Below are 25,867 nucleotides of genomic sequence, written 5' to 3'. Positions count from 1 at the left end.
TTTGGAACAGATTCTCTTCTGACCTCGTCTGTGAAGTGCCCAGAAAGCAGCTGACCGGCGAGCTCTCCATTCATCACCTGCAAAAGACTGATCAGCTGACACAAATTCCCACTTCCCCCTGCTCTCAACACACAGTAGCAAAGATGGCAGAAATAGAACAACACTTCCTGGTGCCCCCCAGCAATCTCCTCTGGCAAAGACCCATTTGAAAACAGTTGCTTCGGTATTAGGGCTAACATAAACCAGAAATCCAGAAGCCCAGAAATTCAACTGGCTTCTCAGGTGCCAGTTTCAGGTGTGAACACCAGCTCTGTCAGCTCCAGAACAGGAAGAGCCGCTAGCCAGCCACTGCCTCTCCTTGGAGAGTATAGGCTCTACAGAAGCATCTGGGCCACTTACATCTATGCTGTTACCAACAACCTGTCAGCTTCTTCCCAGCTATCTTCAGTCCCTCCACATGCACTGTCTACCCAGAAAATCCCATCTTCAGTCTAGCGACTGGGTACTGGAGGAATCATCAGACTTCTGAGATAAATCCCTAGCCTGGGCAGAGATCAGAGCATCTCCTTCTCCCTGCAAACTAACGGGAAGCCAAAGTTCATCAGCATACTGAGACTCAGACTCTCTTAATTTTTCAATCTAGACCATAAGCAGAAACTGCATAATTGGATTGAATCTTTAGTGATAACAGATGTTCATTTGCTATCTACTGCTCAGGTTGTATGGACCCCTGCTGCTCATATTTTCGCTTCAACATCCTTCCTCCAACCACACAAACTGCAAGCACTTTGGCAGAAAGTCAAAGCAACATCAATCGTGCAAAATATACTCAAGCATGCCTCTGCCAGCACAAACCGCTCTTTAAGGGCTCCTTAGCTTGGTAATGGGGACAAAATGAACTTCCTGTTCCTCCACGACTGACACAGTAGATTAAACGCTGGGAACGGGGAACCGCAGCGAACCACCTCAGATTGCACTGTCCAGAGACCAGGACCAAGCACTACCCATAAGAGCTGCTGATATACTGCACTGACTGCACAGGAAAGCCACCTCCCTCTTCTCTGCAGATAGACTGAATAACCTATCTAACTTCTCTCAGACGAATGCATTCCCACTTTATATGGAGAAGGATCAAGAACTTGTGGTAGATATTTATGGTCCAGCTTACAAAGAAGATCAATATTCCTTCTGGATACAAAATTCAGGAAGAAAAAGCTGTACCTGTGTTTTAATTGAAATAACGAGTGCTTTTGTCAAATCCTTAGAAAACAAGCATTCAGACCTGACCCCTCTAACTACCATCAGATAAAAACATCCCATTCTTGAACAGAAACGGGCAGAAAGCAGAAATTCTGAAGTTCCCCAAGAGGTAACATCAACCACCAACCTAGATACTCACAGCCATGGTGCAGAGACCATTCTGACAGTATCTGAATATACCTGAAGACACCTTATTGCTCCGGCAAAGTCTGGGATTACGATTGATTCACAGTACACAGCAAGTACTGACATGGTTGGGAAGAAGAGCTGACAAGGTATTTTCAGTCCTTATTTACTAAAGTGATAAAATGCCTCTAGATCTCGTATGCTCTCTGTTAAACTGGGATAATTAGATGAAAAGCAGCTACCAAAAAATGATTTTTTTCAACTCAACTTGCTGGAAATCTTTTTTGAGTCCTAACATGCACTTGGTCTCTTCACCTCATGCACCTGTCACAACAAGCTAGACCACTGTCTAGCACTATATCTCAACTACATACAAAATAAGGTGCTATATCTACAAGAATCATTCAGAAAATTTTATTCTATTTCCAGTGCCCTTTGGTGCCCAAATTCACAAGTCAAGCCGCTTCATGAAGTAAGTCATGCTATATTAATTGTAACTATCACTCTGAAGTTCTAACAATCAATTATCTGGCTGAAAAAAAAATAATAATAATAAAGAAACTCAGCTCTTTAGCAACACACTCCACTGATGCCCACACAAGATACTGATGGCATTGGGGCTCTCTCTTTTTTATCTTTCATACAAACATCATATTTCCTGCACCGTTTTCCACATCCTGCTTACACATCACCAAATCATACGTTTTTTTCACACCAGCTATGACTTTTGCAGCCCCCAAATCCAGCGTTCCAAAGGCATGATACAGTGTCTGAAAATAACATAACCAGGCAAAACTGGTACCAGTCATTCAATTTACCCCATCCCCTATGTACTACTTCACTTCTGAACTCTAACCTTGCCCAATGTGAACAGAAAACTTTGATCTTGCCACTGTGAGGGGATATTACACTCTAAGACTTTTCCCAAAATCATCTCTTTGAGAACCTTCTGGCTCCTCTGAACTCCATTCCAGGAAGACAAATACATTTCCTCAACTGGGTGATTCAAGATGCTTTGCATGTTATTCAGGAGGTTTTGTAAATTACAGGAAGGGAAGAAAAAGTCATCTCTTTTTCATTCCTTGAAATAACTACCAATTCTTTGATCTTCTGCCTAAGGCAATGTCTGCAGCTAGCCTCCAAATAGTTCATTTGGATGAGGCACTATGATCACTCTGCTGCTCCCAAATCTGTGAATGCCCAGGAAAGCACAGCCCTATTAATTCCTGTAACTACATGGCAAACTGTCCTCATGAGAGCCTGTCCTGACCCCGTACATTTTTCTCAGACAAATGATGATGAAATTGCCTGAAATAACTCCTGCATTAGCAGGAGTTCTCACCAGATAGTTCAAAAACTTTATCGTACTTTGTCACCTTCCAAACTCCCCTTTATCTTCTCATACCTATGCTTCCACACTTGGATAAGTGATTACTACAGTACTCAGAAGTGCTCTGCAAGATCACTTCAGAAGTCCACAAGTCTTTGCTGAGTCTTTGCTTTGCTTGATTGTCAAAAAACAATCCAAAGCTCAACTACCTTTGTGGAAAACCTGATCAGGACAACAGTAAATGTATTTTGACAATCCTATTAACCCACCTTGTCATTTCAGAGTGGCTGTATTGCCTGCTCACTACCCAAACTCATCTAGACAGTCTTTAATTACTACCCATAAAAGGTTTCACTTTCGCCTGCAACTCACCAAAGGGTTCGTTAAGAAATCTCCCCAGATACTGCTTTGATTCCCTCCAATTCACACAGTTCTTTTTTTCAGATGACATTTGGTTTTGCTTCAATTCTTTCAGTAGAGCTTCCAGTTCTTGTATTAGAGGTGATATCAACTCTGGCTAGTGCATTTTTTTTTTTATCTGACTACTTCTTGTACCATAGCTCTGCAAGGACACCAATCACAAATTTCCATTTTGGAAGTTGGATCCACCTCATGATTGCAGGTTATCATCAGTCACAAGTTACTACGTCAGTTCTGGAGACATAAGGGCTCTTTCCACTATAAAGACAAATCTCAGATGGTATTAAGTATTTTATTGATCATATAATGGTAATTTATTCATTACCATTAATTCAGAAATAATTTTATAAATTCTTGTTTTCCTGGCACAGGAGAAACCAAATAGTAGGAGTTTATTTGATTACAGTTTTCAGAGAGAACAGTGGTCAACAGCATTCTCATTTTTATTTTCTTGGGTCAAAGTAGGAGGCAATCTCTGCCCACAACTGAGTTTATGTTCTACCTTCCTTCTAGTTCTGTGCATTTATACCTATATAGCTTGCCCTGTCAATGCTGAATTTCTAAGAAGCTTTCTGGGCCACACAACTCAGCTTTGACTCAGGCTTTATACCAACTATATGTGCTTTTAGTGATGACTTCTATTGCTTCAGCTGTTTGGTTCCAGAAAGGAAGAGGATTTTTATCTCATACCTCCATTACAAATGAAGAGCAGTAATTATACTTACCAGTTTCAATGAGGTTCCGCCCAGCATATGAACATACAAGGTTGAAAATTCAGACCAGCACTGTCCTACTTCCAGCTCTACACAAGTAAACAATCATGTTAAGCAGAGCTTAATCACAGCAGTTTAATCTGCCACAAAAAGGACATGGACCAGGTGAAATGGTCCCGCGGATGAGTTTAAATCCACCACCCCAATACATTGCTTCTAATGAGGTGTCATGACAGAACTTTATGTTTTTGTTTGTTTGTTTGTTTGTTTTGTTTTTACTATGTCCTATGTACTACTACATGGCAGCAGGGTAGGAGGGGAATAAAAATAAAACATGCAGTAATTGGTCCTTACACTCACTGGCAGAAAAACCTGCTCAACTGCAAAAGTTAATACCAACAAGACTTACTGCCTGCCAGGTCCTGGCCTTGCTTTGTTTTTGCAAGAGATGCCATTGCTAACAGAAACCAAACATACCTCTAACCTGAATCCTGCAGCTGCCCAGGGTCCATAGCAGTACCTTCCCTGAAGACCTAGACGCTAGCCTCTGAATGACTTCATGATCAAATCCTCATTTATCTGCGAGTAATCGTGGAGAGCTAGCCAAAGAAGCAGAAATCTCAACTTGAATATTCCTCAATAGATTTTTTTTTTTTTAAATGGCTTCGTAACATATTTCCAGTTGGTAAGTACAAATTTTCAGGTGTCAAACCTATATCTCAGATTACCTATACAGGAAATGCTGTCATGGATCTTGACTACTACTTTGTTAGTTACTTTTCTAAGCAAATATATATTATTACAACAAACTTAAAATATATATTATTACAAACTTAAAGTATATATTATTACAAACTTAAAAAAAATTATTACAACAAACTGTCACCTACCCCATGGAAATAAATTATTACCTCCTCACCTAAAAATAAAAAAATAAATATCTATTAAATTGTGCATGTTTTGTACTTTTACCATCTAAAGGCAAAGACTTTTTTTCTGTATTGTAATAATCTTTATTATCAGCATGCTATGACAACAATGATGTGTAACTGTATATACAGAGATACTTGAAAATTAATTTGAAACTTAAACTTTCTATATTCACTGCAATATTCAACTTTACTTTTATGACAGTAACACTAAAATCCAAAATATTTTTTACAGCAGCTCACTACTTATGAAACCTGTTCAACATTCAAGCTCAGCTTACTAAGTTCTGTCTTCAACCTGAGAAGCACTACAGACATTGTCCTACCTGATTTTTACATCAGCAAACCTGATTTCTTCTTCTTTATACCAAATTTAAAACAATGAAATTCCATAAACCTCTTCACTTAACTCCAACTTTACAGCTGTCTCAAGAGTCAGGCTCAGTGGGCCCTATTTTTCTATGATGGGACAGATGTAAAGTCTATGAACAAACATCCTCATGAGAGATAGATGGCAAGGAAACAACACTGCTTTCAGCTGAAACTGAAGAGTAAAATCTATCTTGGCAGAAAAAAATAATCAGGCAGAAACTGCCCAAGATGTCCAAATTAATACTACTAACAGGCAGTTAACCTTTTTCACCCCATGCAGTTGTTTGTTTTTATAAATGAAGAGAAAAAAAAAAAAAAAAACTTTGTAGGTAGTCTCACAACTTTTGTCCTTTGGTCAGAAAAAAATGGAACTAGATTAGAGATTTATATCAATGTTTTTCACCAGTCCTAACTAGAAAGATCTGCCCTTAGTGTTTTCAAAAGTGATGTTCAGTCTTTCCCAATACATTAGCTTTGTTTATCTCTTTATTTATTGATTCTGAACAATAACAAAATCCTAACCAGATATAAAAGCTGACTGCGTGTATCTTAGCAAAGCACAGTACTGATTCAGTTATTCAGAACAACTGCAGAGCCTGTTAGATATCCAAGTAGAGCCAACTTTAAAATGAGATCAACAAGGTCATGCAAAAAGCAGTGTTTCCAGTCTCATGCACCACTAGTTAGCCCCCGACCTGCAAAGCATGTGCTCTAATTTAAAGCTATTAGAAGAAAACTTCTACTAAACTCAAGGCACTTCTTACACACCTTTCTTTTGTGACCATTACTGTTTTCAAGCGTTTTTCCATATCCATGAGGAAAAGCAACTCACTTTTTCCTAAATGGGAGCGGAAGATATCCAAAATTCATAGAGCCCTGAGAGCTGGATTATAAATGATGCCAGGTATTGCATTAGGACAAAACTATACTGCTCACATTCAATACAGCTGCCCTCTAAAGCTGCCTAATTCAGGTTTCTAAATCACAGTGTTCAAGATTGTACAACTACAATGTCACAGGCATCAGGTACTCTGGAACCAGGCAAAATTCCCCATGATGAAATGAAACACGTCCTAAAGGTTTTCCTCAGTGGTTTGTGCCTGCTGCTGCTCTACTTTCAATCCAAGGCACCATGAGGAGGCTTGCAGGCAGCTAGCAGACTTGGAGCCTCCTGTCTTTGACCTGCCTATGCTCTGTATGCAGGAATGCTAGCACACATTGGCAGTAAAAAGGGAAGAAAACCCTATGAACTGGTTGCTGTCTGTTAACATCAGCGTAAAAGTTCGGGGCTTACTATGAGTTTCAGCAGCTGCTTTTCTATCCTGCAACTACAAGCTTTCAGCTGCCTCTGCAGCATTCCTTAACTTGCATATGTCAAGTGCAGAAAAAAAAAAAAAAAAAAAAAAAACGTTTGAAATTCAAACAAAACTCTAAAAGAAAATCAAGACAACAAGTCCAAGTGTTGGATTATAACAAGCTTCTGTATTTTGTGATTCATATGAAAAGCTCCAGTGTCTGGGTTTGCTTTTCTTTCAAATGACATTGATTTTTATCTGCCAGAGGTCAAAGAAGAAAAACTTGATTACTGTTTTAATATCAATTCCTTGTACAGAGAAGACCTGCAGTAATTTCAATTTATAGCATCAAACGATAACAACCACACTTGGATATGCTTTTCCAGCCTTCTTCTGCCAATTAACTTCAAATGAAGTTCAACTCCATGCCTTCTATCACGCAGCAGTAATCAACCCAAAAGAGAATTTCAGATGAACTGTCCTAAACTTATTATATATAAGAAGATTACAGGAGTACCAGAATTCATATATATAAGAAGATTACAGGAGTACCAGAATTCATCATATAAATGCTTTGTTGTTACCAAACCACTGGATTTCTCATGCACTTAGCAAGCCTGCCATACACTGCAGTATAGGACATGACCATGTCAGTAAGGACTGTGTCATGCTTTTACAGAGAATTGCATGAGGTAGCATAGGCAATCTTAAAACTGCAAAATTGATTTTTCTTTCTTTTTGAGGAATTCATTTTGTAATTCAGACATTCTCTTATGGAAGGTAGTATTATTATACATTTTCATAGGCTAAAAACCCTCAAAAAAAATATGTGAAATACTGAGTTGAATGAGAACACACACAGACATCTACCATGTGAAATAGCACACTAACAGCAACAGGGCCAGGCTGCTTGCTTCTATGTAATCTGAAAAGAAATAAGTCTTGCTGGTAGCTTTCAGAGCTATTTTCTGACAGTAGGGGACTGCATATCTCTCAACAACTATCTGTCATCTTCGGTTTCTATTCACTTCTACTTCCTTTCTAATAAGTGCTGCCTTTTAGACCATGCATTCAGTTACTGCCATACCACACAGACCTACCTCTTCCCATGCACACAGCAGCTTCTGGACCTTGCTCTCTTCATTTCTCCACCACCTCACTCTCTGTTCACTAATGGCACCTATCTCCCCTTTTTCCTCTGTGTTACCCAAAGGCCAGAAAGGGAGTCCAGAAAGCATGGGAAAGACAGTCTTCCCATGATCACCAATTGAAGTAGCCACAAGGAAAACCCTGCCTATAGGATTTATCCATGATTTACCAGAGCAGCAGTGCACACATGGCCCCCAGGCAGTCCTGCCAGGTCAGTGCTCTGGGGTTGTCTTTCCTCTGTTTCTAAGCAGTAAATAAGACATGCTTTAAAATTACATGCTGTGCATGAAGCGATAAAAAAAAAAAAAAAAAAAAAAAAAAAAAAAGTAGATGAAAGATGGTCAGAAAGACAGACCTGGACTGACGGGACCACTTCTGACCCAACTGTTTGCCTGCTGCAGCCAAAATAGCTTCCCACCATCTCATATAATACATTAATAACAAGTTTGTTTCAAGCCTGTTTTCTTTGTCTTTTGCTTTCCTTCTTTAACTGTTTCCAATTCTTAATCAAAATTATTACTTCTCTAGAATGCAATTTCTTGGTTTAAGTTTGTTTCAGATTTAAAGCAAACTGAGGTAGTAAAAAAAATAAAAATAAAAAAATAACTTTTTTTTTACTTGCCCAGAGACAGGAAACTGAAGGGCAGCAATTGAGTAAGCAAAGCTTTGCCATGCCTCCTAGAAGAGGAAGCCCATGGGAACTGGGACGCACATGCTGCAAGCCAGCTTCAGGCCCCACGGCAGCCAGATCCAGCAAAAAAGTTGCCTCCTCCAGGTAATACTAACTGCCCTCCAGCCCGAGGCAAGTGCCAGGACAGCCCACACTGTCACAGTGGCCTCAGTAAGATCATTCCAGGGCTCATTCCTATTAAAAGTTGGGAACATTTTAAGAGGAGCAGAGGAAGAGGAGCCCTTTGTGCTGGAGGAAGAGCAGGCATCAAGACTGCGCTGCAGCTTCTCCACACAGGGCTGCAGGGTTAACAAACACATTTTTGTTCACCCTGTTCTCAGAAATGTTCCTGCCATTTTACCTGAACCTTTCCACACAGAAACATGCCCCTGCCTCCCCAGGTGCTTATACACAACAGGTTTGAGGCCCTGGAGCTTGAGAGACCAGTGGGTGAGAATGTGGTGAACAGTCTACCCAGGAAGCGGCTGCGTAGGGCGAGGAAGTCGACTCCACACCTCAGGACTGCCTCCACTAAGAAAGAAAGAAGGCTGATCATTGTAGGCAACTCCCTTCCCAGGGGAACAGAGAGCCCTATTTGTCAACCTGACCCTACCTGTAGGGAAGTTCGCTGCCTCCCTGGGGCCAAAGTCAGGGACACTGCCAGAAAGCTTCCTAACCTGGTTCACCCCTCCAACTACTATCCTCTTTCGATAGTCCAGGCTGGCAGAGATGATACTGAAGAGAGAAGCCTGAAGGCTATCAAACAGGACTTTTTAGGGGACTGGGACGATTAGTAGATGGAGTGGGAGTAGAGGTCGTGCTTTCCTCCATCCCTACAGTGGCAGGGAAGGGTAAAGAGGACTCAGAAAGCCCACCTGATAAACAGGTGGCTCAGAGGCTGGTGCCAACATAGAAATTTGGGGTTTTAAGGATGTATAGGGACAAAATTAGAAAGGCCAAAGCTCATGTGGAGCTCAATCTGGTTCCTGCTGTTAAAGATAAGAGAAAATGTTTTTATAAATACAAAAACACAAAAAGGAGGACTAAGGAGAATCTCCGTCCTTTACTGGATGCAGGGAGAAACTTAGTGACAAGACGTGAGGAAAAGGCTGAGGCGCTTAATGCCTTCTTTGTCTCGGTCTTTACCGGCAAGGCTAGTTGTTATCTGGATACCCAGTACCCTCAGCTGGTGGAAGGGGGTGGGGAGCAGGATGTGGCCCCCACAATCCACGAGGAAATGGTTCGCAACCTGCTACAGCACTTGGACATACACAAGTCAATGGGGATGGATGGGATCCACCTGAGGGTACTGCAAAAACTGGCGGAAGCGCTGGTCAAGCCGCTTTCCATCATTTATCAGCAGTCCTGGTTTTCAGGGGAGGTCCCAGTCGACTGGCAGCTAGCAAATGTGACGCCCATCTACAAGAAGGGCCAAAGGGTTGACCTGGAAAACTATAGGCCTGTTAGTTTGACTTCAGTGCCAGGGAAGCTCATGGAGCAGATTATCTTGAGTGTCATCACATGGCATTTGCAGGGCAACCAGGCGATAGACCCAGTCAGCATGGGTTTATGAAAGGCAGGTCCTGCTTCATGAACATGATCTCCTACTATGACAGTGACATGCTTAGTGGATGAGGGAAAGGCTGTGGATGTGGTCTACCTTGACTTCAGTAAGGCTTTTGATGCTGTTTCCCACAGCATTCTCCTCAAGAAACTGGCTGCTCTTGGCTTGGACTGGTGTACTCTTCATTGGGTCAGAAACTGGATGGGTAGCCAGGCCCAAAGAGTCATGGTGAATGGAGTTAAATCCAGTTGGAGGCCGGTCACTAGTGGAGACCCCCAGGGCTCAGTACTAGGGCCAGTTCTCTTCAATATCTTTATCGATGATCTGGATGAGACTGAGTGCATCCTCAGTAAGTTTGCAGACGACACCAAGTTAGGTACGTGTGTCGATCTGCTCGAGGGTAGGAAGGCTCTGCAGGAGGATCTGGAGAGGCTGGACCGATGGGCCAAGGTCAACTGCATGAAGTTCAACAAGGCCAAGTGCCGGGTCCTGCACCTGGGGCGCAATAACCCCAAGCAGAGCTACAGGCTGGGAGATGAGTGGTTGGAGAGCTGCCAGGCAGAGAAGGGCCTGGGAGTGATGGTTGATAGTCACCTGAATATGAGCCAGCAGTGTGCTCAGGTGGCCAAGAAGGCCAACGGCATCCTGGCTTGCATAAGAAACAGCGTGGCCAGCAGAACTAGAGAAGGGATTGTCCCCCTGTACTCAGCTCTGGTGAGGCCACACCTCCAGTACTGTGTTCAGTTTTGGGCCCCTCGCTACAAGAAGGACATGGAGGTGCTTGAGCGAGTCCAGAGAAGGGCTACAAAGCTGGTGAAGGGTCTGGAGAACAAGTCTTACGAGGAGCGGCTGAGGGAGCTGGGACTGTTTAGCCTGGAGAACAGAAGGCTCAGGGGTGACCTTATTGCCCTCTACAGGTACCTGAAAGGAGGCTGTAGCGAGGTGGGGGTTGGTCTATTCTCCCACAGGCCTGGTGACAGGACAAGGGGGAATGGGTTAAAGTTATGCCAGGGGAGGTTTAGGTTGGATATTAGGAAGAACTTTTTTACTGAAAGGGTTGTTAGGCCTCGGAACAGGCTGCCCAGAGAAGTGGTTGAGTCACCATCCCTGGAGGTCTTTAAAAGACATTTAGATGTAGAGCTTAGGGATATGGTTTAGTGGAGGACTTGAATCCAAGACCTACGATGGAAGTGTCTGCACATTGATGCACCAGTGGAAATACTGATTCTAACACTTAGAGTAAAATAGGTTTATAAATAACATAACCGAAGATTTAAAAGAATCAGTTCAGACAAGGAAAAAAAAGTAAAACCTTGAACTACCATTCATTTTCCTTTCTCTATTTTTTTCTATAAATATTCCTACTTGAGTGCAAAGTTACACCTGAACTTTGCCAGTCTCCCTTTCACACAAAAAGTAACAGACTTTTCAAAGTAGGTAGAAACCAGACTTTTAGGAGCATTAAACACACACAGAGGACATGGCTTTGTGGTATTTCACAGTACGCAGCCCCGTGCAGTAGCCAAGCTATAGCAGCCTGTACCATCAGCAGCAAGGAGCTCGGCAGTTCAGCCTGGCTGACCAAAGGGTTACGCACTTCTCACCAGGCGGTGTTCCAAGCTGGAGGAGTCACAGACTGAGCCGACTCTTCCTTCTGGGGCACTTTCATAATAGTATACCTGTGATTGCAAGTGGGTCAGGGAACCACATGAAGACTATTTGGTTAATCCCTTTGTTACACAGAAGGAAGTTAAAAATGATTTAAAGTGATGAAAGTTAAACTATCTCCCCTCTTTCCTGACTACTTCCCACATCACCCCTAGTCCTGTCAAGAACTACAGAAGCAGAAACAGACACAAAATTTGTCTCCACTTAAAATTCAAGTCCTCTCTCATTTCCATTACCACCACACAGCTTTGGGATAAATTCACTTTAAATCAATTGGTTCTTTCCCTAATCCCACTTTTCTCTCCATGTCTGCTTGTCCTTTGATAATGAGCTCTTTGAACCAAGGATATTACATTTCAGCATACAGTCTCATAAATCATTATGCTGTAATTAAGGCTACTCCTATGCTCCTTCGCACTCGAGCTGTGTTTTGAATGCAAGCACAACTTGTGAGAGAAACCAGCTACCTCTGGGGCCTCATTACTTGCTGCATTCCCACAAGAGTGCTTTGTGGAAAGTCCCATGCCATTGTTTATTTAAGGAAGGCACTGTTGTTAAAATATTTGAGATGAGCATCAAAATTAGTTCATTATAAGCAGCAAAGTTGGAGTAGTGCCCAATTGTTAATGTAATGGGATAATTACAGAGGATGTAAGCTTTGATATATGCATAGGATTGCAAGGTAGGCAAGATAAGGAGTTTTATTTATACGTCTGTATCTCTGCTTATGTGACATTTATTATAAAGTCAATGAAGGTATCTAATAATGCATATAATATAGCTTATGCTTTAAAAAAGTTATCACAGAAAAGAAATACATCATATCTGAAAAGTGGCATATAATTAGCCAATTTATGTTTCCAGTTACATCAGCATACATTCAAAGAAGTTGCAGAGTACAGATCAGTGCTTTTGCATTAGGAAGACAACAAAAAAAGTGTCTCTCTGAAAACGCTAAGCCTAAAAAGTAGAAAAAATATTAAGAAATAGAACCTAATGGACAAGTCTTATTGGTACTGTAAATCAGGAAAAAGTACCTATGTAACGAACACAGAAGTACTTTTGCCCACATGAAAGCAGAAATCCATCTTTCCTCCCTTGTTCCACGTATTTGGTTCTGTATGTATCAGAATTAGATTAAGGGTAATTCCAGTTGTGCCACTTTCACTTTCTTTAGGTTTTTTATTTTCTCCCGACTAATTACATTTTGTTAGCTAGCAAAAGAAAGAAAACACTGCTGCTATTAAAGGACACATATGATGCTCCTTAACCAGAGCTTACGTTTTCAGGCAGTAGAAAAGAAGGGTGAAAAAAGTGCACTGATGAAAATACAGTGTCGCAGCATCATCAGTCACTACATCTTTTGTCTTAGCACCATTTCTGAGGCCACCAAGATAACACATTTTAGCCTCCACAATATTTGTAATATTTTGATTTATGCTGTTTCGTATGCACTTTCTACTTAACCTTGCCTTTTCACATAATATGACTGATGTTGTTTGCATGAAGTCCAAATTCAGTAAGACAGACTGAAGCCCAGTGAAGGAGCCAGAATAAAACTGTGATACTCATTTCAACTAAGAAAGTTCAAGCAAGCACTTGACAAATTGAGAAACGTTGCTCAAGACAAATCAACACTAAACTTAAGAAAAAAAGTATGAATACTCAACAACACACTTTTTGCTGCTAATTAGAAATAAGCCTTGGCACTCCTTGCCACCCAGGGTCATATATTACCTAGCAGGCAGCTCCAGCTTCATGCTCCATTAATTGCGTTCCATGAGGTCTCTCTCTCCTGCCACAGCACCTAAGGGCCTTTATGGAGGTGAGACAGGAATGCAGCCACTGATGGTGACTAACAGCCCCATTGTCAAACTTACCAGCATCTGATGCTGGCAGTTACTTTTTTCCCACCTCCCCCGTCAAGAATACTTTTTTTTCCCCCCTCATTGTGCTTAAAGGTGATTAACAGTAGCTCTAATTCCCAGCCCACATCAATGCCCACATTTACTGCCAAGACTCTGGGGAAGGTGGTCTCAGGGTTCAGACACTACTGAAGGACAGAGTAAGATACTCAGATCCATTGCCTAGCTCTGCCATGTTACTTCCTCCAGGACATAAAGCCTTGAACTGTGCAGAAGCTAAGGCACTCTAAGGATTGAAAAACAAGGGGGAAAAGCATTATTAGCACAACTCAGTAATCCAGTAACAAATATATTTTAAAATGGCAGAAAATTACACATGAATGTAAATTACTTTTCCCAAACATTTCCTTTTCTCTACTAAATTGCGTGATCTACTTTCACATGTATACACTTTCTCCTTTTTAAAAATGGGATGTGGAGGAGAAGAAACAACTCACAGACCCTTGAGAATGGACATCAACAGCATCTCAAAGCAGCATCCAGATCCAGAATCAACGTAAACAGAAAAAAAGAGTAGGCAATTGCTTGGACACTGTATCTCAACTATCACCAAGACCTGCAGCAGCCAACAGAGAATGCTAAGCCCTAAAATCCTCTCAAAGATGACCCAGAAGTGTTCCTGTCCACTTGGGATCCACAGCCTGGAACATCCTCCTGAAGACAGGTTTTCATGCCCCTTCTTCCAAAAACCTGTGCACAGCCACTCATTTACTTTAAATATAGATACAAGATGGAGAATTAGGAGCAGTGCCACCTCACTTCTCTCTCCCTGCCCCCATCCAGTGCTACACAGCTGACTTGAGATGCAGAAGATATGTTCAGTTTCCTCTTCTGACTACCATGGATTAAATCTGAGAGTAATGCCCTCATGCTGTGTTTCATTCAACAGCTGTTTATAGTAAATACAGTAAATACAGAAAAAAACCCTGAGACAAGGACACAGGTTTCTTCCAGCTTCAAGAAGTGCTGCAACCTTTTGGGTCCCACTTCCAGCACCTCATCATTCCAGTGACTCCGTTTTTGCAGAGGGAGGCATGGAGAGGCATTCCTGCCGTCACCCAGCACCACCTCAGCATGCTCACCTGGATTCGGGACGTGGATCCCCGTCCCCCAAACATGGACCTCCTCACTGCACGGGAGGAGGGATCCCACACTCACATTCCAGTAGATATTAAGCTCACCCTATGCTTGATGTGCACAGTTCAGCTGCCTCTTTCTCCTGGAGTTAAGTTTCATGAGCAAACTGAGCATGTGGAAAATTCTGCATCAGCACGTGAACAAAAAATATTCTGAAAATGCATGAAACCCAGCCTTTGCCTGGAAATCTCCACCTCAGAACTAATCTGTCGAGCTGGTTCAACTCCTCAGGGAGTAAGGCGGCTTTCGTGACAGGCCTCCCCCACTTAGAGAGGTGCTATACACTTTTTTATCTTATTTATAGAATGGCCTCACTCGTGCTTTGTTTAAGAAACAATTAGCCTTTGACAACTTAATATAAACAGAACTCTCTCCCTGTTGCAGAATCACTAGACCCAACCTGGATTTAAAGTTCTTGCAAGAACTTTAAAGTTCCGTATGAGACTATCTGATGGCCTAGAGGGTATGAGCCACTAGCTCATTTTCCTTCCTCTCCTGGCACCTTGCAAAACGGCACCCTGACCAACACCAGCAGGAGGTAAAAAAACAAGGACCCACATCGGTCAAAGGAAGTGAGGAAGCAGTCATCCCAGTTCCTACCCTCTTTGTCCTCGCCAACATGCATGCAGCACCACGGGAAAGGAGGGCTGCCTCCATCAGATGTGTGGGCTGAACAGAGGGACTGCAGGCATGCAGGAGACAGAAGTCCAGCCACAAGCACACACTGAATGCACAGCTGGGCAAACTTCTTCCCTGAACTTATGGTGTTTTCTCTGCCTCTTATGTTGCTGCAACCACTCCAAAGGCAGTAATTTCACTAGCTGGCACAGGTAACACGAGCTGGCAGCACGACCTTACATTTCTGTCCAAACTCCTGTACCACCAGCAGAGGGGTCAGTGCTCCCATTAAGTAGACATGGGAGTTTTCCACTGGTGACTTCACGTTTCCTTCAAGGCCTTCAGCTCCTCAACTCTGATCTGCTATCTCTGCAGATGCCCATACCCGGCTGGGGAGCAGGATACAGAACTGCTGCACTGAGGAGAGACCAGAGCTACCTCAGCACACTTGAAGCCCTGGACATGCCTGCTGCTGAAGGAGAGACACGCAGAGGCATCCTGTCTCATATCCCAGGTGGTTTTCTTCAGCTGGCTCTTATGAGAAGAAAGCCTGAATAGTTGATTAGTTAGGGTGTTAGCTTGACTTCAATTACTTCTCCTGCAGAAGAGCTCCCATGTGCCTCAGGCAAGTTGTTATCTTGGCTTCTCCTCTATAAAACCTGGGGCAAAGGTTTTTGCCCCTAACTCCAAGGGATGAGTGGAGGACCTCCAGGCTGCGGCACAAGAATGCCAGCATGCGTTTAAGCAATGTGCAGTGGTATCAGCACTGGTCACAGCAGGAATGTCTGTGACCACAGATAAGCGGGTATTCTGTGAAATGGGGTACATTTCTTAACATAACAAGTAGTAAAAGTAAAGTATGGGAAACTTAGCTTCCCCTAGATGCAGCAATGAGACAGAACCAAACAACAACAAAATTATGCCAACAAAGAAGAAATGCAGGGGCTACAAGAATAAGAAACAACATCCAATGATTACCAGTTGCAGAAAGCAAACATTTTCAGGCAGGATTTAAAATGTCAGCAGTCAGCAAAACAAAAGGAGATGTGAGACAAAATACAGACAGTCACAGATAGAAAAGGCACAAAATTAATAAATAGAGGAACAAACTATGGAAAAACACTTGTAAATTGATGAAATTATTGAACTGCAAAGATGGGAAGTAATAATAAGATAAAGAAATACAGACAACCTTGAACAGCAGCTTTTTTCCAGTCAGGGTACCGCAGCAGGTGACACAGACATACACACAGGCATTATTAGCTGTTAGCATGTTGGTACTGTCCTGACTTCGCCCTGCAGTCCCCCACTGAAGAGACCTTAGGACAGCGGCAGTCCAAAACAATAGGCAGGGGCAATAACCAGGCACACGTTAATTAGCAGAGGATCAGCTTTAGCAAGGGATATATTTGCTTAACTGTTGTTCTCAAGGTACAACTAATGTTTAAGCAATAAACAGCACTGATATTTAACCAGAGTTTGAGCTGCCTCGCCAATTGAATTGCTATGATTCATGCAGCACAGGAGACATTTCCACTGACAAACGGTTAAGGATGTGCTTACTTTGGCCGTGCCACAAAAATCACTGAAACTGCTGCAGCTCTCCTGCCAGCATCAGAGGGAACCACTGCACCCTTGGGATCTGTCGCTGCGACCACATGATGTGACAGTTTAAAGAAAGGTATCAGCGCACTCTTAACATCATGTCACTGTGCTTCTCTAGGGTTCCATGCAGGGGATTTACATTGCTAATGAAAGCCTCGAGCAAGCAGGAGTGCTGCAGCCAGAGTTAAGCTACAACTTTTCATCCTGTATAGAGAAAGAACAGCTGATGGGGAAAAAAAAAAAAAAAAAAAAAAAAGCATCCCCGTGAAATATCTGCCTAGAAACATCTGCTTATCGCAGGTAAGACCTCAGGTGAACACCGGCGAGAGTAAAAGGGGGCAACGAGCTGATTATGAGAGCGAGTCAAGTTCTCATCCTTTGCATCTCTGAAGTAAAGCAATTCCCCCCACACCCCCCCCCCAAAAAAAAAAAAAAAAAAAAAACAAAAAGATAAAATGATTAAAAACATAAAATAGTAATAAAAAAGAAAAAAATGAAATAAACTATAATAAAATGAGCCGAAAGGAAGTGAAACCAAGTGAAAGCGAGCCGCAGGTACCAGGCGGAGCGCCCCGGTGCCGCACGGGACGGTGCCGCCGCCAGCGCTGCCCGGTTCCGGTTTGGGCCGGCCCGGCCCGGCCTGGCCCGGCCGGGCGAAGCCGCAGGGCTCGCGGCGAGCCCCGGGCACCCCCGGCACCCCTCCAGGCACCCGGTCCGGACTCCCCCAGGGCGGCTGCGAGCGCTGCCCTGCCCCCCCGGCTCCGGGCTTCCTCCTTTGCCCGCTGCGCCGCCGCCGGGCGCTTCCCACCCCGCACTCACCCCAGGGTGCTGATGAAGCCGTTGACAGAGCCCTCGGCGTACAGGGACACTATGTCCCCGATATACAGAAAGCTGGACATTTTCTCAGACATTTTGCCTCATTTTCAGCCCGTTCCGCGCTCCCCTCACACACGCGCACCCCTCTCCCTCCGAGCCGGGCCGGGGGCGGCCGCCGAAGTGCTGCGGAGCGGGCGGCGAGCGCGGGCCCGGCCGCGGCCCTCACCACGGCGCTGTCGGAGCTGACATGAGCGCGGCGCCGCTGCCCGCCGCTGCCCTCCGCCGCCCGCAGCGGCGCCCCGCACCGCCTCCGGCGCCCCGCACCGCCTCCTGGCACCGCCTCGGCCCGCCCCAACCGGCACCGGGCCCGACCGCGTGGCCGCCGCCGGGGGAAGCGGTTGCTAGCAGCCCCGGGCGGCGGGGGACGAGGGACCTCCATTCTGTGAGGAGAGCGGGTGCAGCCCCCTGCCCAGCACGGCTCTCAGGCACCACTGCTTATACCCCGTGTGTTTTTCAGGCGATTTTGTTGGCATTTATAAGCCAACGGTTCGCCCCCGGTCCAACAGCGTGACCGCACACTAATCTCTTGCCGTCCCAAATAATAAGCCAAGAGCGTAAGTCTGGCTGCAGATTCGCTGTAAATGGGGAATGAGCAGAGAGCTTCCCGCTTGTCTTTAATTCCTCACATTTACAGATTTCAGCCTTATCTCACTTTTTTCTGAGTGTAAGTTCTTGGCATCAGAAATGCTGAGTCTTCAAATTAAAGTTAAAAGGAAATAAAAAGTTTTACCATCTGGCCTGTACAGAAAAGCCTGTTACATCATTCTAGACTCCCCCCTTTTGCTCTCTTACACATATTATGAGTTTGTCTGCTCTTTACCCACCAGGATACAAAGCCATGATCAAGGACCTGAACTTGTGCTCTTCTTACATACAAGTGTGCACACAGGCCCTAGCTCTGACACAACCAAATTCTTCCAGTTCAGTCTCCTTGAATAACCACGATTATTAAAATGCTTCTGCAAAATAAACAAAAACTTAGGTCAGTTAAGAATGCGATGAGGCCTCCTGCATGAACCAAGCAGCTGGCTGGAGTCCCCAGCTGCAGAAGGGCTTATGGAAACCGGGTCAGGGACAACAAACTGAGCAGCAGATGCCACCCCACTGCTGAGGTGACAGTGGGAAGGAAACAGGAGCCATTGGAGGGACATAGGAACCAGTATGCAGCTGGGGTGGGACAGGAGAGATGCCAGAGCTGCACTGCCCTGTGCTGGCAACAGCGTCAGCACAGGGAAACCAAAAATTGGGCATTTCAAACCACCCAGAACACAGCTATTAAATCCCAAAGTTGGACTTGATTAAAACTAATGAGAATTGGAAGCGAAGTCAGAGCAGCGCCGAAGTAGAAATGCCGATGCTCACACCCGTGTGCTGAGTGAGTGAAAAAGCTTGACCCTGGGGTCCCTGACAGGAGCTATCAGGGAGCAGAGGAGCCTGGTGCTTTGTTTCCTGAAGGCAGTCCTGGACAGTCTGAAGCCTGGGGCAAAAGTTTTGCAATGCATTGTCAATATTCTGTGCCTCCAGAGCCAGTTTATGTCAGCAATTTTACATCAGGCTTTAACTGCCTAATTAAGACTCTTCAGTCAGGCAGGTTTCATTTCCCAACATCAGACCCTGGCATGCTTGATATCAGTGGGAGTTTTCCTGGGGATGGCCTGAGAACTTGGCTGAACATTGAGCCTGCCTACTGGAACAGCTGTATTCGCCTGGCAGAAAATCACCCCTTGGGACTGTTTGCACACAGAAAGGTTCAACTGTTGCCTAAACATGGGTAATATGGTGCCATTTGAAGTGTCCCCTCATACCGGAGGCATCCCCCCTCAGTTGCCAGCTGTGAAACAGGACAGTACACCATAGCTATATTACAAGAGTAATTTTAGAAAATAATTAGCATATGCTTACTGTGGCAAAGCTCAGACTGATGGGACTGCATTCCCCTTCATCCCTAGGCTTGCTTATCCCAGCTCAGCTGGAGCACACTCACAGCTGAAAGCTGTTAATGCCTCCTAGCTCTCTAATGATATATATGAAAAGAACTGGAAATCTTGATCCAATTCCAAGCAGTGATGGCTATTAACTAGAAATGAGCAGTATGAAATCAGCATTTGGGTGTGGGGGTTGGGGGGAATAAAGGTCAAAGCAGGCAGGTATTTAAGCAAATGCTTCATTTTAAACCCATATCCTTGGAACAGCCTAACAATCTCACTTACATTACTAGATTAATATGCTGAAAATAATCAAGTACTTACCTGCTTTTTTAGATCAGGTCTTAAATTGGTGCAAAGATCACATAGGGTAAGCAGATCAGAGTGACAAATGCTCTTCCAGCATTTTTGACAAGCAATAACCCGCCCCCGCCCCCCCCCCCCCCATTAAAAATAATGGTTGTGCCTCTCTGAATGTTAGTTTTATGAAGATAGTATCTGAAAAAATATAATTAAAATGAAAGAGATTTTGTCACAGCAAGTCTACATAGAAAAAAAAAAATAAGCATGGTCAGAAATTGTAAATGAAACATTGCTAAATTTGTCTAGAGCAGAACTAAACCAACTTGGTTGATCAACAGGGTGAAGGTGAGGCTGCTTAGTCAATACAGGGAATACACTTTTTGTTGGTTATTTCCAGAAACCTTTTATTCCCAAGTTAGCAATACAGGCTTCTCCATTCAGTAGGACAAAGATGCAGAAATCATTGGCTAGTGCTGACATACTGCCCTAGTGCACACATTATTCAGTGTTGTAAAGTTAAGAAATCTTTCTTACTCAACTTTCTTTTAGAGTCTACTACTTATTTTCAGAAAATAATCTATTTCTAGTGATGCTTGCAGCAGCATTATAAAAATTAAATCTCCGTATTTTAAAATATTTTTAACACGTTTTATCATGATCTCTACATCCTATATTTTGGTGTTTGTTCCAGTGCTGAGGCACAGAAGAAAATCAGTTTATCCACAGAGAAGGTAATAAAAGCACCCCTCTGCAGCATTTGAACTTCCACTTTAGATGTGAAAATGCACAAAATCAGAATGACCTTAGACTCAAAATAAAATAAAATAGAATAAAATAAATAAATATAAAAAATAAAATAAAAATAGAATAGAATAAAATAAATAGGCTGACATCTTCCTAAGATGTGATGGGTAGAAAAGGAACAAAAATGTAATGATATCTAAATTTCCTGATTATCTTGATTTCCTGATTATCAGGGGAGCTCCTGACAGAAGCTGAATATTTCATGGATTTGAACATTGTCCGATGGAAAGGCTTTAATCCTGCACCTACACAATCTACATCTTGTATGAAGTTACAGATATATAGGCCATTCTAATGAAAGCAAACTGGACCAATTAGAGGCTTATACAACAAGTATGTTGATGTTTGTTTTCGTGAAAGCGGAGTATAGTGCTTTCCAGCTGCAGGGGATAAATGGGAAGAAAAGAATGCTTTTAACTGTTTCAGTACAATAGATATAGATGGAACTAGGCCAAAACCCACGCCCCACAGAGCTTTAGTGTACAAGGATATGAAAGTTTGGACCCAAAGCCTTGGTTTTGTTTCTCATCCTTCTGATGTGAAGAAAAACAAAAGGAAGGGGGGAAAGGGGGGGAGAGGAATATCAAACCATTAAAATGAAAATTTGGACCCAAAGCCTTGGTTTTGTTTCTCATCCTTCAGATGTGAAGAAAAAAAAAAAAAAAAAGGAGGGGGGGAGGAATATCAAACCATTAAAGACATTTTGATATTTAAGATCCAGTTCTGATTTTAGAGCCCAGCTCTATCTGTAATATTTTTCATGCACTCATCTCAGGCAACGTACAATTATAGCTTACTTGAGGGAGGCACCTAATTAAGTTTTTTAAGGCACTTAATGAAGTTTCCCACACAAGCTGGAGACACCCATGACACCCCTTACTTACCTTGTGGATAGTCACATTTGAAACAGCTTAGATATTCCTTGGGCACAACGACATTTCAGAATGTTTGGATGTACAAAAAAGAGCATTATTAGCCTAAGAGTTGATGAGAGAGAGCCAGAACAGCTTATTTTGACAGTACCTGCACACAAGAACTGATTTATTGCTGCTAGTGCTTTGTTTTATTTTGCCTATAGCAAATGCCAGAGTACTAGATGATTTCTTGATAGCTAGCTAGCTGTGGGCATTCATTTTGCTTCTTTTTATCGTCATGGGAGTTAACTCTTTACACTGTTGTTTTAAACAGTTTAAAACTTTCGTATTAAACAGTTTAAAACTTTCGTTTTAAACGGGGTGGAGGGGAGGGGTTGGGGGGGGGGGTGACAAAGAGAAATGTACATGAAGTGTTCGTGATTTAGTAACAAAAAAACAGGAGGAGTATGGTGGATTACATAAAATAGGTATCATTATTTGATTGAAAATGAGAAAAAGAGAACACAGAACATTCATTGCTGCTCTACCCACTTTATTCAGCCTGGTTAGTATGAACAGGAGATTATGGCTAAATTCATAACACCTAGTTTTATGAAGGTCTTTCCACAGGAGGTAAACATATTTTTCCTGACATGAGAGATGGCCCTGAAATGAAGAGCTCTCACAAGTGACCTTTTGAGGTTTTCGCTAGGGCATGGGGATGAACTTTGCATCGTCACTATCTAGAGACACATACTCCCTCACATTATGACATGCATGCACAAGCAGCGGCTGGCTCACTTGCTGTTTGATACATCTGAATTTAGAAGAGCTAATACATGCATTAATTCGAGCAGTTAAATAATTGCTGGTTAGCTATAATAACGTCTTGAAAGAAAAAAAAAAAAAAAAAAAAAAAACTTAGAAATAATGAAAACTGAAGTTACTTATGGATTAATTATTTAAGTAAAAGGAACTTAGATTAAAGAAGTAGCCTGGATGCCCTTCAAACTGTGGCACAATACAACATGTAAATAAAATTTTGAGAGCTGGTCCAAGCCATTCAAGTGAAGGTATTTTTGCTTTCGATACATTCAAGCCTTTTGAAATAAGTTTTCAGCTCTTTAACAACCAAAGTTGTTCATTCAGAGAGCCAAGTGTGAGAACTCGACCAAAGCAGAAAGTACAATGTTCGTTTCTTTAAAAATATCTATCCAAAATGGAAGCTTTATTTAGAGAGTTCAGGAAGTTGATGCATTGCTGTCTATCAGCTCACAACCACAGAGCAAGTATCAGGAAGCACACAAAAATGAACTTACTATTCCCATGTGGAACAAGTGCCAACAGTTACACCAAGTTTGCTTTCAGCCTTACAGAACTCGCTGCCAGCCCCGGGAGGCTTGTTAATCAGCCACTGTCTCCTGGGGTTTCTTTTCTGCTTGGCTGCCTGAAAAATGAAGCCTTTCCCTACAAAGCAAAGAGATAAACCTACCTTGTTTGAATTTTCTCTTTCGCCAGCTCTCATGATTTTGGAAAGTTCAAACTTGAAAACACAGGGAAAAAGATAAATCTTTGTAGGATGAAAAAACAAATAGCCTCCATTTCAGCTGCATGTTCTGCTTTTTTCTTCAGCCCTAGCCCACTCCTAACCATGACCTACCCAACAGAAGAATCAGTAGATCTGTAGAGCATGGTGACTGTAACTACAGACCAATTGTGCTTTGAGCCCTGTCTGTACAACTGTATTATGAGCTGAAAGGCTGACCCTGTTGCAGTGTGGATACAATCTACTTTATATACAACACTTCATTAAAATAATTATGTACAAAACCCTATGAGCAACAATGAGCTTTTTGATTATCATTTCTCGATGAAACTCAGTATCTTTACTTTGGAAGAAAAAAAGTTTTTAAAGTTTCACCAAAATTTCCACAATGAAGATCTTAAGCAAAACAACAGGTCTTAAGAAAAAGGCCTTAAAAAATAGGTATTAAAAAAAAATGTTAAGAAAAACAATAGGCCTAATATGAAGCCTACAATGCAGTTATATTTGCAAGCTGGATAAAGTGACAGTAATTGGTATTCCTAAAGACTACAGCCATTTTATACGGTGGATGTAATAAAATAATTAATTAATTAATTAAATCTCTATAATTGCAATATAGCTGCAAGTATATTGTATACCTGAGGGGAATAACTCCCTACCTTTCTTAATTCTTTTTTATCACAGAGAATGAGGAAAGATATTTCAAACACATAGAAGTTTGTAATTTAGGACTGCTTAAAAGCCTTCTGATTTTAATGTTTTTTCCAAACTTTTTTTTTCATATTTAAAAGTTTCGTTGTTGTTTAAATACTGCTCTTTTGTAGGAAATGTCTCATTTCACCAGCACAGTGAGCATATTACTCCTTATACACACACACACACACGAATAAATTAAGGGCTATGCCAGCCATTGTTGTTTTCTTTGTGTTTTTGTTTGTTTGTTTTGTTTTGTTTTGTTTTTTTAACCATATTAAAAATTACCAGATGGAAATGAAAGTTGTGGTTCATTTTGCTCATACTACTGTCACAAGGCCCATCCTTCTCGGGTTATGCTAGCATTTCAAGACTTTGGGATGAAGTGCATTGCATTTCCTAATCTGTGACAATGCTTGCTGGTAAGTACAGCTGGGTTTGGGCAAGGAAAAGGCAAGAAAAGAGAAGCTTTTCTCAGGAATCCCGGTCATTTCTTGTGATTGCTGAGACCACAGGTCTTCATCCTAGGACTATTCTAGCTTTCAGGTGGGTAAAATAGACTGAAAATATACATCAGGAAGGTCAACGTGGGTCTTTACATCCATTTAAGTCAGTAGACTCTGGGTATTTGGCACTGCACAGAAGTAATTTAGGGAAATCAGGAGGATCTAAGATCCAGTTAAAGAAATAACTCCTCTTGCTCACCTTTCTCTTAAAGCACAATACCAAATATCTGACGTGCCTCAGGAATGTGCTAGGAAGGAAAACTTAGAGATCAAGAAAGATTTCTTTTTATATTGGTTAAAATGCTAGAAAATCTTCTGACAGGTAAATACAAGAAATCCTCTTCAAAGGTGTCAGCCACCATGACCTCACCTGTGATCAGCATTTTGCATTTGGGTTGAAATCTTCAAAAGTCTCTTCTACCTCTATCTGTCCCTGCATGGAGGAAGTGCTCTGTTTGAACATCTTGTCAACTGATTTCTGTCATCTCAGCACAGATGTGTCCAGGAAATAAGAGCACAAATAAAAAGAGATGAATTAGAAAAAGACTTCAGATGAACAAAAAATGTAGTATTACTGACATCATCAAAAACACTACTGCAGGTTTGTATCCCCAGACTGGAAACTCTCCCTTCCTACAAGTCCAGAATGCAGTGGATTGAAACAAAAATCTTGTCTAAAACCATGTTGAATCCTGAATAGATAAATTTTAACTGCAGTGTAAGAACAAACAAAAGCCTGCATATTAATCACATGGAAATGACTGAGATGCTTTTTCATTTGTGATGCCTAGTACATTTACCTCTGTCCCCCACTACACTTCAATATTTGACTTTGTGTTAATGGTATGTCTTGAGACACAAAGCAGATGTTGCCAAAAAAGTCTGCATTAAGTCCATCCCTTTTTCCTGATCAGAATTGGTTTATTTTTACTTTATTTTATTTGCTTTCTTTTTTAATTTGTTCCTCACTTTGTTGACTTCCTTAAATACTTCAAAAGTTAGCATCATAGTAATGAAATGAATAAATAAAGTGCACATGCAAAGAAATCCCTGTTTTAATGCTATACAAAAACTAAATCAGTGAAATAACCTCCCATTGCTCAGTAGCCCTTACACAACACTTTGCATCTTACTAGCTAAACTTAGAAATATGGATGAGTTTATGGAATTAGATTGTAACTAACATGTAGGCAACCACAAAAGTGTGCATTAAGAAAGCAGAATCATAACCCACCATCTCCATTTTCTCAATCTGAAAAAACAGAGAAGATAATCTATCCTAGTAATGAAAATATTTTCTTGGTTGGTTGGTTGGTTGTTTTTTAAAGGTACAGAAGAAATGAATATTAATACTGTGTCCTAGGCAAAGAAAGAATTGGAATTAGCTAATAAGAGCAAAAACATAAAATGTATATGAGTATGTTTGCTTGTAAATGACCAGGGAATGGGAGAACTATAGGCCAGTCAGTCTCACCTCTGTGCGTGGCAAAGTCATGGAGCAGATCCCCCTGGAAACTATGCTAAGGCACATGGAAAACAAGGAGGTGACTGGTGACAGCCAACACAGCTTCACTAAGGG

The 25,867-nt window shown here is 42.1% G+C and overlaps 1 protein-coding gene across 7 annotated transcripts in view; it reads right to left on the bottom strand.

Moving 5' to 3' along the window:
* The window catches only part of ITPR2 (inositol 1,4,5-trisphosphate receptor type 2), a 281,796-nt gene extending 263,886 nt beyond the window's left edge, over positions 1 to 17,910 (bottom strand). For 4 of the 7 annotated variants that reach the window (XM_035321166.1, XM_035321220.1, XM_035321176.1 and 1 more), the window contains exon 1: positions 17,601 to 17,904. In XM_035321166.1, the coding sequence (XP_035177057.1) occupies positions 17,601 to 17,692 (92 nt within the window). In that variant the 5' untranslated portion in view covers positions 17,693 to 17,904. Of the gene's footprint in view, positions 1 to 16,368; positions 16,502 to 17,600 lie in introns of those variants that run through there. The other 3 variants (XM_035321243.1, XM_035321209.1, XM_035321190.1) reach the window with 3 other exon arrangements.
* Between the last annotated feature and the right edge of the window lie 7,957 nt (positions 17,911 to 25,867).

Source organism: Oxyura jamaicensis, chromosome 1 (assembly GCF_011077185.1).
Source record: "Oxyura jamaicensis isolate SHBP4307 breed ruddy duck chromosome 1, BPBGC_Ojam_1.0, whole genome shotgun sequence".
Lineage (NCBI taxonomy): Eukaryota > Metazoa > Chordata > Aves > Anseriformes > Anatidae > Oxyura > Oxyura jamaicensis.
This window is presented reverse-complemented; position numbering and strand designations above follow the sequence as displayed.